This window comes from Pararge aegeria, chromosome 27, assembly GCF_905163445.1.
Source record: "Pararge aegeria chromosome 27, ilParAegt1.1, whole genome shotgun sequence".
NCBI lineage: Eukaryota > Metazoa > Arthropoda > Insecta > Lepidoptera > Nymphalidae > Pararge > Pararge aegeria.
This window is the reverse complement of record NC_053206.1, coordinates 3,433,219-3,449,554: the sequence shown is the minus strand read 5'-3', so window position 1 is coordinate 3,449,554 and position 16,336 is coordinate 3,433,219. Positions and strand designations below refer to the sequence as shown.

The 16,336-nt window shown below is 37.2% G+C and overlaps 1 protein-coding gene across 6 annotated transcripts in view; it reads left to right on the top strand.

The window, feature by feature from the left end:
- The window catches only part of LOC120635643 (segmentation protein cap'n'collar-like), a 166,072-nt gene that overhangs the window by 46,199 nt on the left and 103,537 nt on the right, over window positions 1-16,336 (top strand). For 5 of the 6 annotated variants that reach the window (XM_039906688.1, XM_039906686.1, XM_039906682.1 and 2 more), the window contains exons 3-5: window positions 5,760-5,834; window positions 7,444-7,587; window positions 8,406-8,451. In XM_039906688.1, coding sequence (XP_039762622.1) covers window positions 5,760-5,834; window positions 7,444-7,587; window positions 8,406-8,451 — 265 coding nt within the window. The remainder of the gene's footprint in view (window positions 1-5,759; window positions 5,835-7,443; window positions 7,588-8,405; window positions 8,452-16,336) is intronic. The other variant, XM_039906684.1, reaches the window with a different exon arrangement.

Here is a 16,336-nt window from a genome sequence, read left to right as displayed (position 1 = left end):
ATGTGATGGGTCTTCCTATCCGATGATTTGCCGCAAAAGCAAATTATCGCTCCGTCACAAGGTAACCTTGTATAAAACGTGCATACGTCCCATTATGACATACGCCAGCGTCGTATTCGCCCATCGCCCTCACAGCTCCTACAGGAGCTTTCAAGTCCTGCAGAACAAGTTTATGCGTATGACCACGGACAGTCCGTGGTTCATGCGCAACGTAGATCTCCACCGAGACCTCGATCTTCCCACCACAGCCCAGTACATGAAATTAATATCAAAGACCTACTTTGAAAATGCAGTCCGAGACCCCAACCCCGTAGTGGTCGAGGCGTCCAGTCCCCGACGTCGAGCCAAAGCGGCGACGTCCGAAGCATGTCCTTGACGACCCTGACGATAAAATAACTACCGACAACGTGTCCCAACAACACACACACACATTTTTGACGTCATCCGGACGTGGATCCTTACCACGGTCACGGGGGCGTTCCGACTAAAAAATGATTAGTCCTAAAGTCCACCAACAGTCAGATTAACGTCGAACCGAGCCGAGGTCCGAGTCCTCGCCGGAGGCACCCTCGGGTCGACGTCTCCCACTCTCCCCCCCGATGTCGTCGAGCCCTGGGACTCTTCGCATGGCGAGCTTTCGCGCTCGACCCACTCCCCCGGTGACGCGGTAGCAACCCCTCAGGTGGTTATCGGCAAATGTCCTTCCGTGGGTAAACAATTAACAACCAATGTTCATGACATTCAGTTGGTGGGTATTTTGATATAAATACGACTGCATTACCGATGCACCGCAGTCCTACATGGACTCGAACAATGCAAAGATACCTCTCGGCGTCTTAGTCGTTTATCACAATGTAACTAATAGCAATATGGTGTGATATGATGATACGCATTTAGCAACACGTGCCGCTTTCGATTTCATGTTTAGGTACACTGGCCACGTGCCCTGTCATAAACAATGCATTCATGATGTTGCACTATGGCTATTAGACAGCAGGTAGTTGTTTTTAAATAAACACATTTATTTTTCACGTATTCCTCCTGCTCCCATAGGACCGTTTTAGAGCATATAGCCACCACGCTGCTTCAATGCGGGTCGGTGGTCTGTCTGTCCTATAAGAGGGGGGGAGGGGGGGGGGGAATCTTATAGGATCGCTTTGGTGATTCTGTATGTCCGTTTGACTAGGTTCTTTTTTCTTTGCAAGAAATATATATATTTCTGCGACAATACACAAATCGCCATCCATATACAGATAAACACTCGGAGACTGAAAAACACATGTTCATCAAACAAACACTTTCCAATTGTGGGAATTGAACCCACGGCCTTGGACTCAGAAAGCAGGGTTTGCGCAGTGGGCAGCGCCACTGCCCAAACCGGCTGTCTAAATTATAGAAAAAATATCGATTGTGTAAACATCGATAATATACCTAATAGAAATATAAAATATATGGTGTAATTCCGAATTTATGTATGTATTTTCTATTTTTTTATTAATACGTAAACAACTGCTTATTACCTACTCTTCGACGGCCGACTGGCGCAGTGGGCAGCGACCCTGCTTTCTGAGTCCAAGGCCGTGGGTTCGATTCCCGCAACTGGAAAATGTTTGTGTGGTGAGCATTAAGTGTTTTTCAGTGTCTGGGTGTTTATATGTATTTTCTAAGTATTTATGTATATATAATTCATAAAAATATTCATCAGTCATCTTAGTACCCATAACACAAGCTACGCATACTTTGGGGCTAGGTGGCGATGTGTGTATTGTCGTAGTATATTTATTTATTTATTTATTTATTTATACTCTTAGCTCGAAATTATTTTTATAACAATAAAAAAAAAACGTATTGTTTTTATTAATTGAGAAAACATCTGTTTCTTTAATTCGTTTTAGTTTAACATATAAATGTAAAAAATTAAAGTCCCTCTACTTAATGAGACAAGTTAGATAAAATAGTTGCTTTGATGTGATATTATAATACGCATTTAGTAACACGTGCCGATTACGTTCACATGTCCACACGACCCACGTGGCATGTCGTAAACAATGCATTGCAGAAGATACATTCGGCGGGTTAGTTTAATTCATGACACATTTATATTTGAACCTAGCTTTCATCCGCGACTTTGTACCACTTTTCGCTTGACTTTTAGGAATGATAAAAATCCTATGTCCGAAATGTATTATGTGTTTTTAATTTATAACAAATTACCGAATTAAATCTTCGAGATGTCTCTCAATAAGTTCAAAGTTTATATAAAACGTAATTATAATGTTAAGGATTACTTAAACAATACAAAAGCTTGGGTGTGTATTGCTCTAGCTTCAAAGCTTAATATAAATTTACTGTGAGATGGTGATAACAAAAAAAAAATTTGCCCGGCTAAGTTTGTTCTGGGCTCTTAGACCAGGGCGCGTTTGGAACCCTCGTAGCTTTAGGTTTAAGTTGACGTACGAAGGTATCACCATACCCATACAATTATGTAAACATATATGTGTGAACGCTTCATAAATGCCTGTGGTAGGCCTACATGAATAAAGAAATTTAGTTTTTTTTTTTGCCAAAGTCGGTTTTGCTGCAAATGGTGCATATGCGTGGTATATTTCTATATAATATATGAGGCGTTCAGATCGGAACACAGCATTCGTTGAGTTTTAAGAACATAATGAGTTTCTGTGTCCAAAAGCAGTGAAAATGCCCCGCTCACATTTCATTTTACACCCGCGGAATGTTGCTAACTCGCAATTTTTTTCTAATTTTACCATTTTATGGTGAACGCTTTGTACATTAGAGGTAAATATAACGCTATCGATGTATCGCGCGCCGCGCCGTGCAATAATTGTTGACATTACTATTTCACATGACGATAATCTGGTGAAAGCAGAAAAGGAAAATGTATCTAAATACTTGGACCTTGCTCACGAGATTACCGCCATGAGTGGACAGTTATTGTTCCGATCGTCGTTTCAGACAATGGACTTCTCGCGAAAAGCTTCGACCAACATCTTAAGAAGCTTTCGCTTGGTTGTTGGATCAAGGGTCGGATACAGAAGGCGTAGTACTCCTTGAAACGGCGCGTATTGTGAGGAGGTTCCTCACTCTGGAGCCCTGACCGTCGGTTTCTTGGGCATTCAAAAGCCCCGCAAGCCGAGGGTGGATGTTTTTTCTTATAAATTTTAATAGTGTTTCTAAATTTTTTTAAGCATTGTTAAGAATTAAAAAAAAATTAAAATCAACAAATGATAATAAGCTTTGTTGAAAGGTATAAACCCAGTTATTAAAATATAAAGAGATACATTTAAATAACAAAATAATAATAATAATAATAACAAGTAATATTAAAAATATTGTAAACGCACGTTCGTCATAATATCCGTCCGTTATAATAGTTACTGTCAACTGCTGTAGTGATTAACCGTTTGTCCGAGAAACCATTATAAACTGGAGTGGTTTTTGATGCTTCAATATTAGTCGTGTACGCGGCTTCCGTATGTTCTTAATTCTGTGACAGCTTAATTATAAAAAAGCTGCTGAGGCAGAAATAAACATGGCGATAGGATAATACTACCCCGGTAGGAATCGTATCCAAGACCTTAGGTAGTTTCGTGTTTAAAATCGATACCAAAGCAATCGTGTTTAGTTGTACGTACTAGGAATGTAGGTAGTAGGCACATAGTATTATCTATTATTATCTTTGTATGGCAATGCAGAACTAACATAATGAGTGCCATCTCTGGTCCCTAGATGGCGTTCTTTCAACGCCATACAAATCATAGTTAACTTTTTCGCGATTGAATTGATAAAAAATCTCGCACTCAGGGCACTGGTATTTGAAATTTCATCTTGGACTACGGATGGCGAGTTCCTAGACAGGATTTCCAGGTTAGGTCAAAAATTGTTTGCCTGTGTTCGGTTTTTCTATTATGAAATTCAAAGTAATTGTTTAGGCTGTGGTTATTGCGGTTATTCTTTAAAACATTATAAAACGATGTTGAGTTTTAAGTATTTATTATTATGTAGCTACTTACCTACCTATCAGTTATTTTATCTGTCGTTGAATAATGTATGGAACTGTGTTTGTGCTAATTTAATTTTAAACCTTATGTTTAGATGGTAGAGTTGTATATCGCTAGACGGAAATTTTGCGCACATAACTACCTATTATGATTACAAGTGATCTACGGGGGTGCAGTTTAGTAACCACTATTTTCGTAGTTGATACGTCAACCTTGGATCGCCTTGACCGGGTTTGACCTTGGTTAATCGGGTTTTCCTCACTGATCATAATATGTTCTAGAAGGTTAAAAAGTTTTGCTTTACAGCGCCATCTACCATCAAGCTGAAACAACCGGCGAGTGCCAAAAATATCATAAAAATACTTAATTTTAATTTTTTTAAACGTACTATAATTATTTATTTAAATTTCGAAATCTAATAAGAACAATTGAAATGTTGCATCAATCAATATTTAAAACAGACCATTATAAAGTAACAGCTAACGCCCTCTAACGTCGAGTAGCTTAATGTTTTCCGTGGAATGATTATTTTACGTTAGATGCCGCTGTTAGGTACGCGAACGCCATCTGCTAGTAACGCCATAGGGTTTTACGTATGCGTCTAGATGGCGCTACTAGTAACTGGTTGGAGGGATTGTTGTGAAGTCTATTATCTTTAATCTCGTATATGCAATTTAATACCTACGTACTTGCGTGTCCTAAGTAAATATAAAATAGGTAGGACACGTAGGTAACGTGGCCTACGAGTTTATTATGTTTTACATATGGTAAAACAAGAACTCCTAGATACCTATCGTTTGTTTTTTTATAAAAATGAGTATTTAAACAGTTATATACCTAATACACACCTTGATGTTTATGTAGATAAATAATTTTTTATTCAAAAAATATAAGTACACCTTTTTTTAACCGTTTTAAAAACTTGTTGGTTTGTTAAAAGAAATTAATACCACGTCCCGCTGTGATACCAATGCAGCGTAAGAAATACCCACCTACTATGATAGGATCATATAACAAAGATAAATGCTCTATCAAAACTAAACTTTATTCGAAGCAGTTTAAATTTCATATTCTAATAACAAAAATACATGGTTACTATCTTTTGAAATTAGTTACGATGGATGTACGATTTATTTATTCAAATTTTTTTGTATTCGATTTATGTTGATTTTATAAGTTTTCAAACCTAACTGTAAAGATATAAAGCTTATTATCACATGACCTAACACTGTGTAATATTTTTGGAGTAACGCGATCATAGAATTTTTAACTTTATAACTATGCAGCTAAGGTTTAAAATGGATTGTCTGTAATTATAGCATGGGGTTATTAATTACATATTATACCAATTAAAAATGGCTGCTTGTATCTTTATTATAAAGGGTGGGAATTTTAATTGTTCGAAAAGGGCAGCTTTCTTAACCATTGTATCTAAAATAACGAGCCACATAGATTTAACATTTTAAGTAACTCCTATACATTCCAATACTAAGACTTCGTCGGCGTTTGAATAAAATTTTGACGTATCGTAAAGCTCTCAAAAGCAATAATTTGTCACGTTTTTGCAACATATTTCATTGGCTGTAGCGTGAAGTTATATAGCCTATTGCCTACCTTGATAAATGGACTATCCGATGTGAAAAGTTTTTTCCAATTCGGACCAGTATAGCTTCTGAGATTCGCGTTCGAAGATTGCAAAACAAACTTGTCAACTTGATAATATTGGTTTTTTGTCTCCAGGACATGGATCTGATAGAGGTGCTTTGGAAGCAGGATGTGGACATGGGATTCTCCCTGGAGGACCCTATGCAACCGGTGAGTTCCTCAAATTTTTTCTTTTTTTTTTTTTTAAATTTGTTACAGTTGCTTAATTTCCACGATCGTTTTTAATGAATTAATTTTTGAACGCCCCTTTTGTCAATATTTTGATTTTAATACACATAATACATAGTGGCGTGACAGTTATAATTAGTCGATTATATAACTTGGTTTTACGTCTTCCATAGAAATTGAATATGAAAACATCTCCTCAGTTTATATGTTGTCCTGGTAGTTTTAGTAGAGTAAATTTTTAAAGTTAGAAGTATATATATATATATACTTCTTTTGGCGCGTTAGGGAATAATTATGAGAGTAAATTTTTACGATGCGCGAGCACACCGTCACGAAAAACCGACACCCTGAAGTTAGCTATAGTCAACAATTTTGTTTTTCAATAAAAGGTTTGACACTGTACACTTTGAATTGTCAAAGTCTACGGGGTCACCGTCACCAGAAGGTGATTTAATTTATTCAATTGTACAATTAAAAATCTCTAATTTTAATGGTTAAACTTGGTTTTCCTACGTTGAGATAACTAGGTAATGCGTTGTTATAAATCTTTCAATGTATTAAATACCTTTTTCTGCGTTTGTAGAAAAAACTTACTGTAACAATAGAATCGGAAAACCAAGTTTCGTCATTAAAATTTTAGATTTTTGTTTTCTATTGTTAGAGTGTTTTTTTCTACAAACGCAGAATAAGGCGAAAGATAAAATTTTTGAAAAGATTTTTAATCCTGTTACGCCAAAGAAGTATAACGTCTATCGCGTGTACATAAGTACACACACGTTTTATTTTTTTGGGTTGCACTAGTTAGCCAAAATGAGCTGGTTTAATTAGGTCACTAACTCGATGAAATATTGAAATTGAAATAGCTTTTGATTTGAACCTTGAAAACAGTTGTGGAACAATTCTTTTTCTTTTTTTTCTTAACGATTGACAAGAGCTTGACGACAATCATGCCAGTTAGAAAGCAATGATGAGGTCTAGGTTGGAGCACGCTTGCCTAGAAAAAGCCTATTCACTCTCGCCTTGAAGGTACTCAAGTTATACGTGGCAGGAAACACAGTTGCCAGGAGTGCGTTCCCATCCTAGCGGTTCGAATTAATTCTTTAAAACATTGTGGTACAGATTTTGGGTAGCTACCCGTGAACCCTTCGGCTTCTACCACCAGTTAATTAGACTTGATCCTAGGAAAGGTGGGGAACAAAATTTTCTGTATCTTTGATTTGGTCCTAGGAAACAATTGTGGAACAAAGTTAAAAGTTTCATTAATTTGATCCTAGAAAACAGATGTGGAACAAATTTTAAGTAAAAAGTACAAATACTTTATTTCGGTAAGAAAGTGTATCAATATATCGCTGAAGCCTTCTAAACCATATTAAGTACTTATATTTGATTTTATCCTAGGAAACATTTGTGTTTGATTTGATCCAAGGAAACAGTTGTGCAATAAAATATTAAGTATCTTTGAATGCATCCTAGGAAACAGTTTATGAACAAAGATTTTTTAATTTTCATGTACTGTAACCACCTGTTACAAAAGGGAAGGTGCAAATTGTGTTTGTTTAAGTTAAGTTATCAATAATTTTTCATTCCTAAGGAGGGCCCTCAAGCAAAGAAGGTGGAGCTCGAAGGTCAGATAGACAAAGAGCTGAAACTCGCAGAGGAGAAGTTGCAGAAGAAGAAAGAAGAAACCGAGAACATTGAGAAGGTGAAGGCTTCTTTACTGGAGACCCATAAGGAGGTATGTCGTTTTTATTATTTTGAACGATTATTGAAAAAAAGTGTTATATATACAACGTGTAACAGAATTACGAAATAATATTGTTGGATGCATAAGTATATTTCATAAGGAATCACCCTGTAAAAATGAAAAGAAGCATATTTATTTTCCCATAGAAACGAATCCAAAACATGAAAGTGTTTACTTTTGACAACCCTTTGAAGTTAAAAGACCGACACGGGCATAGTTGATAGTACCTACCTACGCTACGCGACGCGTACCTAATAAAGTGACAGGATTGACATGATTTTGATTTTGCATGTAATGTTAGGGCTGTACCTGATTTCTTTCTGTAAAACCTAAGGCAGTGGTTTACTCAAAAATTATTCGGTTTCACAGATAATTCTCAGAGACAGTACATACAATGGCGGATCGGGGGGGGGGGAACCCTTCACTCTTGCGCTGTTTTGCGTCATACCCCTCGACATACCTCTAGCTGTTATGGCAAATCATTCACCACGGTTAGGCTGCCTCATTCCGTGAGTGATAATTCTTCTCTGGATGTCTTCAAGAGAAGATGGCATTATGTACGTGTATATGTACAAGTTATTAAGGTTAAGTTTTGCAAGTGTAAAATAAAGAATAAAAAATTTTAAGTACAGTACTTAGGTACATTAATAAAATACCTACTTGATCACGATTATGTGACCCCCTCCGTGCGCCAAAGCTGGATCCGCCATTGTTTTAATGTACACTGTGAAGTATTATTTCGGTTTACATTTACACATTGTTTATTTGACGGTATGAATACAGTACTAAAATAGTATACTTTTTTATAGGATGATCCATGGGCTGGACTATCCTACACCGTGGATACGGAGACTGGTGAGTACATCCCTGTTTTTTTTTAATTAATTAAAAAGCGATATGTGTTCAATAATAATTGCATTTATGTACTCCACCTATATACGTGTTATCATCGTTTTAGGCACTTTTCAACAGGAATATATAGGTGTTGATTTTTTTCTTTATCCTTTTTCATAGGGAAAAAGCAAAGGTGTATCACCGTACAGCCAATTTATAGGTATTGAATGTTTAATTCTGAGTTAAAATTTATTTATGGAAAGATTTCGTCGAACTTTATAACTGAAGGTAGCATTAGTTATAGATATAATTTATTATATAAAACATATAAAGCCTTATTGGATAGAAGCAGGCGTTACTTTTCGGAATTCCATGATACATTATGAAAATTTAGCTAAATTTGCTATACTCCGCGAAAAGCAGGAGAATCTGTATGGTGTAATTTATATTTCCTTCAATCCTTATACTCCACACCAAACAGATCTTCGGCAATGTACCCTCTACGCACGTTGCGCTCCGAAACTCGAGCATCCTCAGGAGATGCCCACTTTAAAATGAATAATTGTCAAGTCCTAACAATTATTCATTGTAACGTCTCAGAGTATAGCAAATTAGCTTAATTTTCATAATTTCCAACTATTCTTATAATTTTTTTTGTAGGAGATTTTTTTTTATTTTACTAGCGTATCCAACCCGCTTCGCCGGGCTAGATTTTGCTTAATTTTATTTAAACAATAAACTTACATCATTAAATTTTTAATTTAAGTCTCATAATATATTAAATCATTTATATCTCTCCGTATTCATTCTCTTCTATTCTCTTCTCGAGCGGGTGAAGTTCATTATCTACACCCATGTACACCCAACAATAGAATATCATCATAGTAAATAAAAGCTGTATTTGATAGTTTGACTGTTCAAAAATAGGGCGGCTCCGATCGTCACCAAACTTTAAAGGATTACTCGCAAGGTCAATCCGGAGATTCCCTGAAAGTTTCATTGAAATCGGTCCAGCCGTTTCGGAGCCTATACGGAACATACCCACACACTTTCTCTTTTTATATTATAGAAGATTATTTAATTAAAGGCTTAAATATGTTTGGAAGTTGACAACACTGTTAGCGTCTTATAGAGTAGTAATACCAGTAGGCAGTTGGAAGTGTTCATTTTAAATAGCTATATAGCTGGGGTGCGAATACATAAGGGTGTGGCCCCTACCCTCCACAATATAGGGGTGGCATGGATACACGCAATTGCAATTCTGTATACCGAATACAATGGAAGGGGACCTAGTTAGCTAGCTTATACCGCGTCTGCACTCGTATTTTGTTTCTACCTCACTACATTGTATGAAGCAAAGTCGCTTTGCGCTGTCTGTCTGTCTCTATTATATGATTTTGATAGGGTTTTTTTTTAAATAGAAAGAGTGATTCAAGAGGCAGGTTTTTATGTATACATGCATAATATATAAGAGATAACATCATTGAAATTTTGTTTGGGAGTTTGATATTGTTCTTTATTTATGACAGAAGGGGTTATTCACTTACGGGGGACCGAGTTCGAATCCAATGTAGAAATATGTGAGGCTGTAGCCTTAACCACTGGGGGCTATCACACTATTGTTAACGACCTCCTTGTAGCAGCGGAGAGCGTTTGGAAGGCCCGGGTTCGATTCCCGGCAGGTACCTATAACTTCGCAGCTATTTCTTTAGTTGACGGCCGATTGGCGCAGTGGGCCCTGCTTTCTGAGTCCATGGCCGTGGGTTCGATTCCCAGAACTGGAAAATGTTTGTGTGATGAACATGAATGTTTCCAGTTCCCAGTGTCTGGGTGTTTATATATGTATTTATGTATGTTATTGATAAAAATATTCATCAGTCACCTTAGTACCCATAACACAAGCTATGCTTACTTTGGGGCTAGATGGCGATGTGTACATTGTCGTAGTATATTTATATATTACTTTGGGGCTAGATGGCGATGTGTATATTGTCGTAGTATATTTATATATTTATATTTCGTCTGAGTTTCGGCGGGAGGCTTCGGCAGTGGCTAATGCCGCTAAGCGATTAAACGTTCCGTTCCGATGTCGCGCAGAAACCGCACTCCTTAATAGGTTAGCCCGCTACCATCTTAGACTGCAATATCGCTTACCCTTGTGTACCCTTACGCTTTTTTTTTATTCCACTACAAGTTAGCCCAGATGGCAGTCAAGGGCTAACTTGTAGTGGAATTTAAAAAAAAAATATATAGTAAATTTATAAAAATATCATTGGATAGTTTGTATAGATATTACACCCATATAAATTGCATATAGGAAATAGGTATACAATAACTCGAAAACAACAGTTGCTAATCTGCTGAGTCATAAGACTAATGGTAGGACCCGGCGCCGCGCGGGGGTTCCGCGTTCACCCTTAGATAACTGAATGTGTACTTCAAAAAAATTATACTTATATGTATTTCACCTTAGTTTTGTACCTTTTGCATACGTAACTATTGAATCGTATGGTGTTATTTCATCTATAGCCTATTAAAGCCCACTAGTGGACCAAAGTCCTCTCGCAACGCCAGGGTTTTCCAGGGTTGGTGATAGCACAAAAGGACGCTGCTGTCCGCTCTCCGTTATATGACCGTAGGTCGCCTCGACAAAGACCAGGGGTGAAGACAACTGCATTCTGATCTGCCGTCGCCAAAGAGTATAGTTTTTGTGTTATTTAATTATTATACTATCCTCTTTGTACCTATCAATAATTGACAGATACCGCATATCTGGGAATGACGCTTGACACAAAGCTACGATGGAAAGCCCATGTTACAAAAAAGAGAGAAGAGCTAGAAATATGATTAAAAAAAAATTTTAAGCCGTCACGGGACTATAAATAAGTAAATAAATAAATAAATATACTAAGACAATACACACATCGCCATCTAGCCCCAAAGTAAGCGCAGCTTGTGTTATGGGTGCTAAGAGGACTGATGAATATTTTTATGAATAAATAGAAACATAAATACTTATAATATACAGATAAACACCCAGACACTGAAAAACATTCATGCTCATCACACAAACACGTTCCAGTTGGGAATCGAACCCACGGCCATGGACTCTAAAAGCAGGGTCGCTGCCCACTGCGCTAGTCGGCCGTCAAATAGGCACAAAAGTACAGATTATGACAGGAACTAAATATGACATGATAAAAATATACAAAATTACGATTTTCTCCAGAAAATGTTGACTGTTTATTTAATGTACATTTTTTTTCTTCATATGCAAAATGTTTTAATTCAAAACTTTCTTTAAAAATGCGACAACTCAAGTATGTTCATCAACGTATACTTAGTGCATATATTCTATCATACAGCGTGGTGATGCGTCGCCACGGCCTGTGTCGCCACGCCAAAAACCAGGTTTACCCTCCGCCTATAGATGTTTCACATCAAAATGTAATGGCTCAATCTCATTGGTGAAAACTCCTCTCGGCTTAACACCTACGACTCAGATTGATGGACATCGATCCGTAATTTGTAGGACGTGTTTCTTGCATGCCCTGCGCAGTGTTGCTCTGCCCACAATCGATGGTTTTTGACGTGACAACAAATAATTCGATGGAGCCGGATGCACGCACGAAAAAACATGACGCGTGCGGCGTTACCTCTCTCTGAGGCGTTCCATTGAAGGCTTGAAGTGCAAGCGAGAGCGCGGAACGGGCGACAAAGTGGCACAGTCGGCCTCCGCGTTCGACATCTGTCTCTCTCCAACTTGAGTGAGCGATGCGTCCGCGTGGACAGCTTCTATACAATACATTTACATGTTTTCGGCAAGGATGAAGTGCAGTGAAAAGTGAATGTGGTGTCAATTGTTTATAGCAACGATAATATCTAACAAACAAATAAAATTAAAATTTTCGAAAAATGCAACCATTCCATCAGTATTTTCTTACGACGTTGTCACGTTCAACTATCGTCAGTAAGCCGACTTTACAGACAACCAATTTTTTCATTTTACATCATATGAAATTTGCAGCAGTACAGATCTCGAAGAAGCCATTTTGTCACCGGCAACTTCCTCGAAATGCGAATCTTTATAAACTCAACAACTGTTACATTTTATTTATAGTAGGTATTATTTTAATGATTAAGTTTTTTTTTACCTAAGTTACTTAAGGGCTGATGGGGCTGGGATATCTGTGTTGGATACAAGTCCGTAATAATTAAAGATTAAATATAACAAATAAAAAAAAAGATAGGCTAAGGTCAAATCTTCACATACTACCACACCAGAAACAATTATGAGTATATACTTTAATTGTAACGTAATACTCGGCTGTGGACTTTACTTAAACCTTGCTGAATAGTTTTAATGACATCCTTTGGTATTACTAGATTTTGATTGAGGTACCTACTTCTGCTATTCAGTAAAAGACATAAAAATTCCTTTTTCCTTTTTTCTTAATTGTTAATCTGAGGCCTAATATGCCATCGCTGTCTTTTCCTAGGTCCCCATTTCACATCGTTCCACCGGCCTTAAAGGTCTTGAATCCATAGAAGAAAAAAAAAAAAAATTTAAATCGTTCCTCCGAAATATATGCTTAGCCCATTGGCATTTCAGTTTTACGGTTAGTTAAAATAAGTTGTTTAGTCTGGGTCATCCATTGATCTGATTTAACCTTGAAGTAAAGTATACTTCGAGGATAGCGCTCTCCATTGCCCGCTTAGTGGCCCTGAGTGGCTTCCCTCAGTGCTCACGGGCAATTTGGAAAGGAAATCAAACCAACCAATTGACATCTTGATTAAAGCCAAAACTTTTTCAAGTACCAGGTGAACATAAATCCATTAGAGTACAAAAGGTTATTTCACGTCGTCTGCATTCGATATGAATTCATAATAATATCTGCCGATAATTTTAAAATTCACCGAGATCCACACATAAAAAAGAACCCAAAGTATTAATCACAAGCGAAACGATGACTTGTGGAAAAGTTGAATACTTTTTTGAAATTCGAATTCGGCTGTCACTCTTTGACACCGGCCATTTTACATTGAGCCGCCGCACTGTTAAGACGTCCCGGTGCGTCTTCCTGGTTCTTGTACATTTTCGAAACGCGAGGAGGACGCGGAAGATCACTTTATGGTGGAATTTCTCGAGCTCATTATGTCGGACGCCGCCGAAACGTGTCCTTCTCAAAATTTCGAAGATAATCGACTTTTATTATTGGTTTTTTTCCCCGCCCTTTTGTTATAAGGCCACTTCGTATAATAATTCAAATTTCGTTATAATATCACAATAATAGGTATAATGAATAAATTAAAAGTTTCCCGCATTCGTTCAGGATTGAAAAGCAAGAAAATTTAACCCGATTTTTGTGAACGTTGTAAGTCGGTTGAACGGAAATAAGTTTTTTATTGTAATAATTGACTGACCGAGCATAATATGTCCCACCCGATGGTAACACGAAAAGCCTCGCCTATGAATAGAGCAACATTTCGCATCTTTATAAATGAAAAGTTGATATAAACATTCGCCTTACAAGAAATGGTCATAAGTTAGTGTCATCTGCATATAGTCTGCGAAAGGTACAGAAGTCATTTGTGGGATTGAGTACGCTTTTGTAATTCCTAAGGTAATTTTGGACCTACCAATGCATAAGTTTTAAAGGATACGTTAATACACATGTATTACAGCGAAGTTACTATACAACTGATGAATTTCTTAATGACAAGGTTGCTTGGAATCATCCGGCTCCGCTTTCATCTCGCACAAGATAGAAAAATGAATGTTAAAATAAAAATAGTCGATGTTGGAAAAGAGCAACTGCTGAGTTTCTACCCGGCTTCTTGGCAGAATCTGCCTTCCGAACCGGTGGTAATTACAAACAGACAGACTTGACTTTTCAAAAGTGCTTATATTAGGCCTACTTGAAATAAATGAATTTAGTTTTTTTTTTATATATTTAATGTAAGGAACTTGTTAATCTATAGATATACAAGCGTACCCAGTCCGCTTCGCCGGGCTAGATTTTTCTTTATTTTATTTAAACAATAAACTTACATCATTAAACTTATATCAATTTTTAATTTAAGTCTCATAATATATAAAATCACTTATTTCTCTCTGTATTCATTCTCTTCTATTCTCTTCTCGAGCGGGTGAAGATCATTATCTACACCCATGTACACCCAACAATAGAATATCATCGTAGTAAATAAAAGCTGTATTTGACAGTTTGACAATTCAAAAATAGGAGTGCTCCGATCGTCACCAAACTGTACAGGATTACTCGCCAGGTCAATCCGGAGATTCCCTGAAAGTTTCATTGAAATCGGTCCAGCCGTTTCGGAGCCTGTACGGAACATACCCACACACTTTCTCTTTTATATAAAGATAGATTGCATACTTTTAGTAGGCTGATTGTCTGAACAGATATAGTTTTCAGTAAATCAATGGTGATATTAGACACTGTCAAATCAGAAGACAGTTGTCGCTATCCATGTTTTTTTTTTTTTTTGCTATCGGGGGGAAATCTTCAAAGATACTCGACCTCGGGGAAAATCGGGTTATGTAGGATTTTTACCCACTAAAACACCCTCGGTGGCCATCCTCGGCGCATAATTGGGAGGCTCCGGGATCTCCTAAGAACGCACCGGCGCGGTGCGTCCCTCGTTCAGCGCATGCAGAGCCTGACCTGGCGAGTAATCCTGTAAAGTTTGGTGACGATCGGAGCACTCCTATTTTTGAATTGTCAAACTTCCAAATACAGCTTTTATTTACTATGTTCATATTCTATTGTCTAGCATAGCGGAGCGGGCTGGGTACGCTAGTTTGTTATAAAATAATATACAATTGCCCTCGAATGAATTTGCTATTTTGTGTAGCCTAGTAAACTGCGCAACGAGTTTAGTTTTGCTTCTAATTTATTTGTTTTTTTTCTTCTTAGACCGGAATATGATAATAAGTATAAAAATATAACATTCATAAAAAAAATAGTTTCGGGGTACGCAGTTCGCCGGCACAACTAGTAGGTATATGAATGTCGGGAAGGGCGGCGTGCATAGCTCGGAGAACCGATGGACGTTTGTAAACCAGCTTGGTCAATATGCCCCTATTTAGGCCTTTAGTCCTTTAGTCCAGCGAAGGACTGACATAGGCTATTCATGAAGTACCTATATGTTGGTTTAACCTTATTATGGAATACTGAGTATTTGAATAGTCAACCCATACGTTTTCAGGTAGTTATTTTCGAAGTCGATTGAACACAACCGACTTTAAAATTTCACAGACGACTCGACTTTAATTTTTTTTTTTTTTTTTTTTTTTTTTAATTTTCTCTGCTACTATTCGTCGTCAAAAATGGAATAGATATTTTTAAGATAGATTTCAATAGACACTTCCGTCACTCTAAAGTTAATAACACACTGTTACAAGGACCGCGAGAGATGGTAATATCTCTGTCTTTTGAAGTCATGCAGTTTTTTTAGTGCACACCTACTGTTTAGATTAATAAAAAGCTTAGTTGTATGACAATACATATACACTAAGCGTGTTTATTTTATTGGACTACTGTGTGAGAATAAATAAATAAAATAAATTAGTAAATATACTACGTCAATACACACATCACCATCTAGCCCCAAAGTAAGCGTACGAATGAATGAAGGAATGAATACACTTTTATTGTACACCACAGAGAAAATTTACAGAGATACAAATACAACAGCACAATAACGTAGAACGTATAATTTGGCGGCCTTATCGCTAAATAGCGACCTCGTGTTATGGTCACTAGGATGACCAGTGGCGTGCATAGAGGGTATGCACAGGGTGCGCAGGTGATATAAAATGTAGAAAATCTCCAGTAACTATAGGCATTGTAAGAGTTATAAAAAGCCTACCCTTAAGTATTTA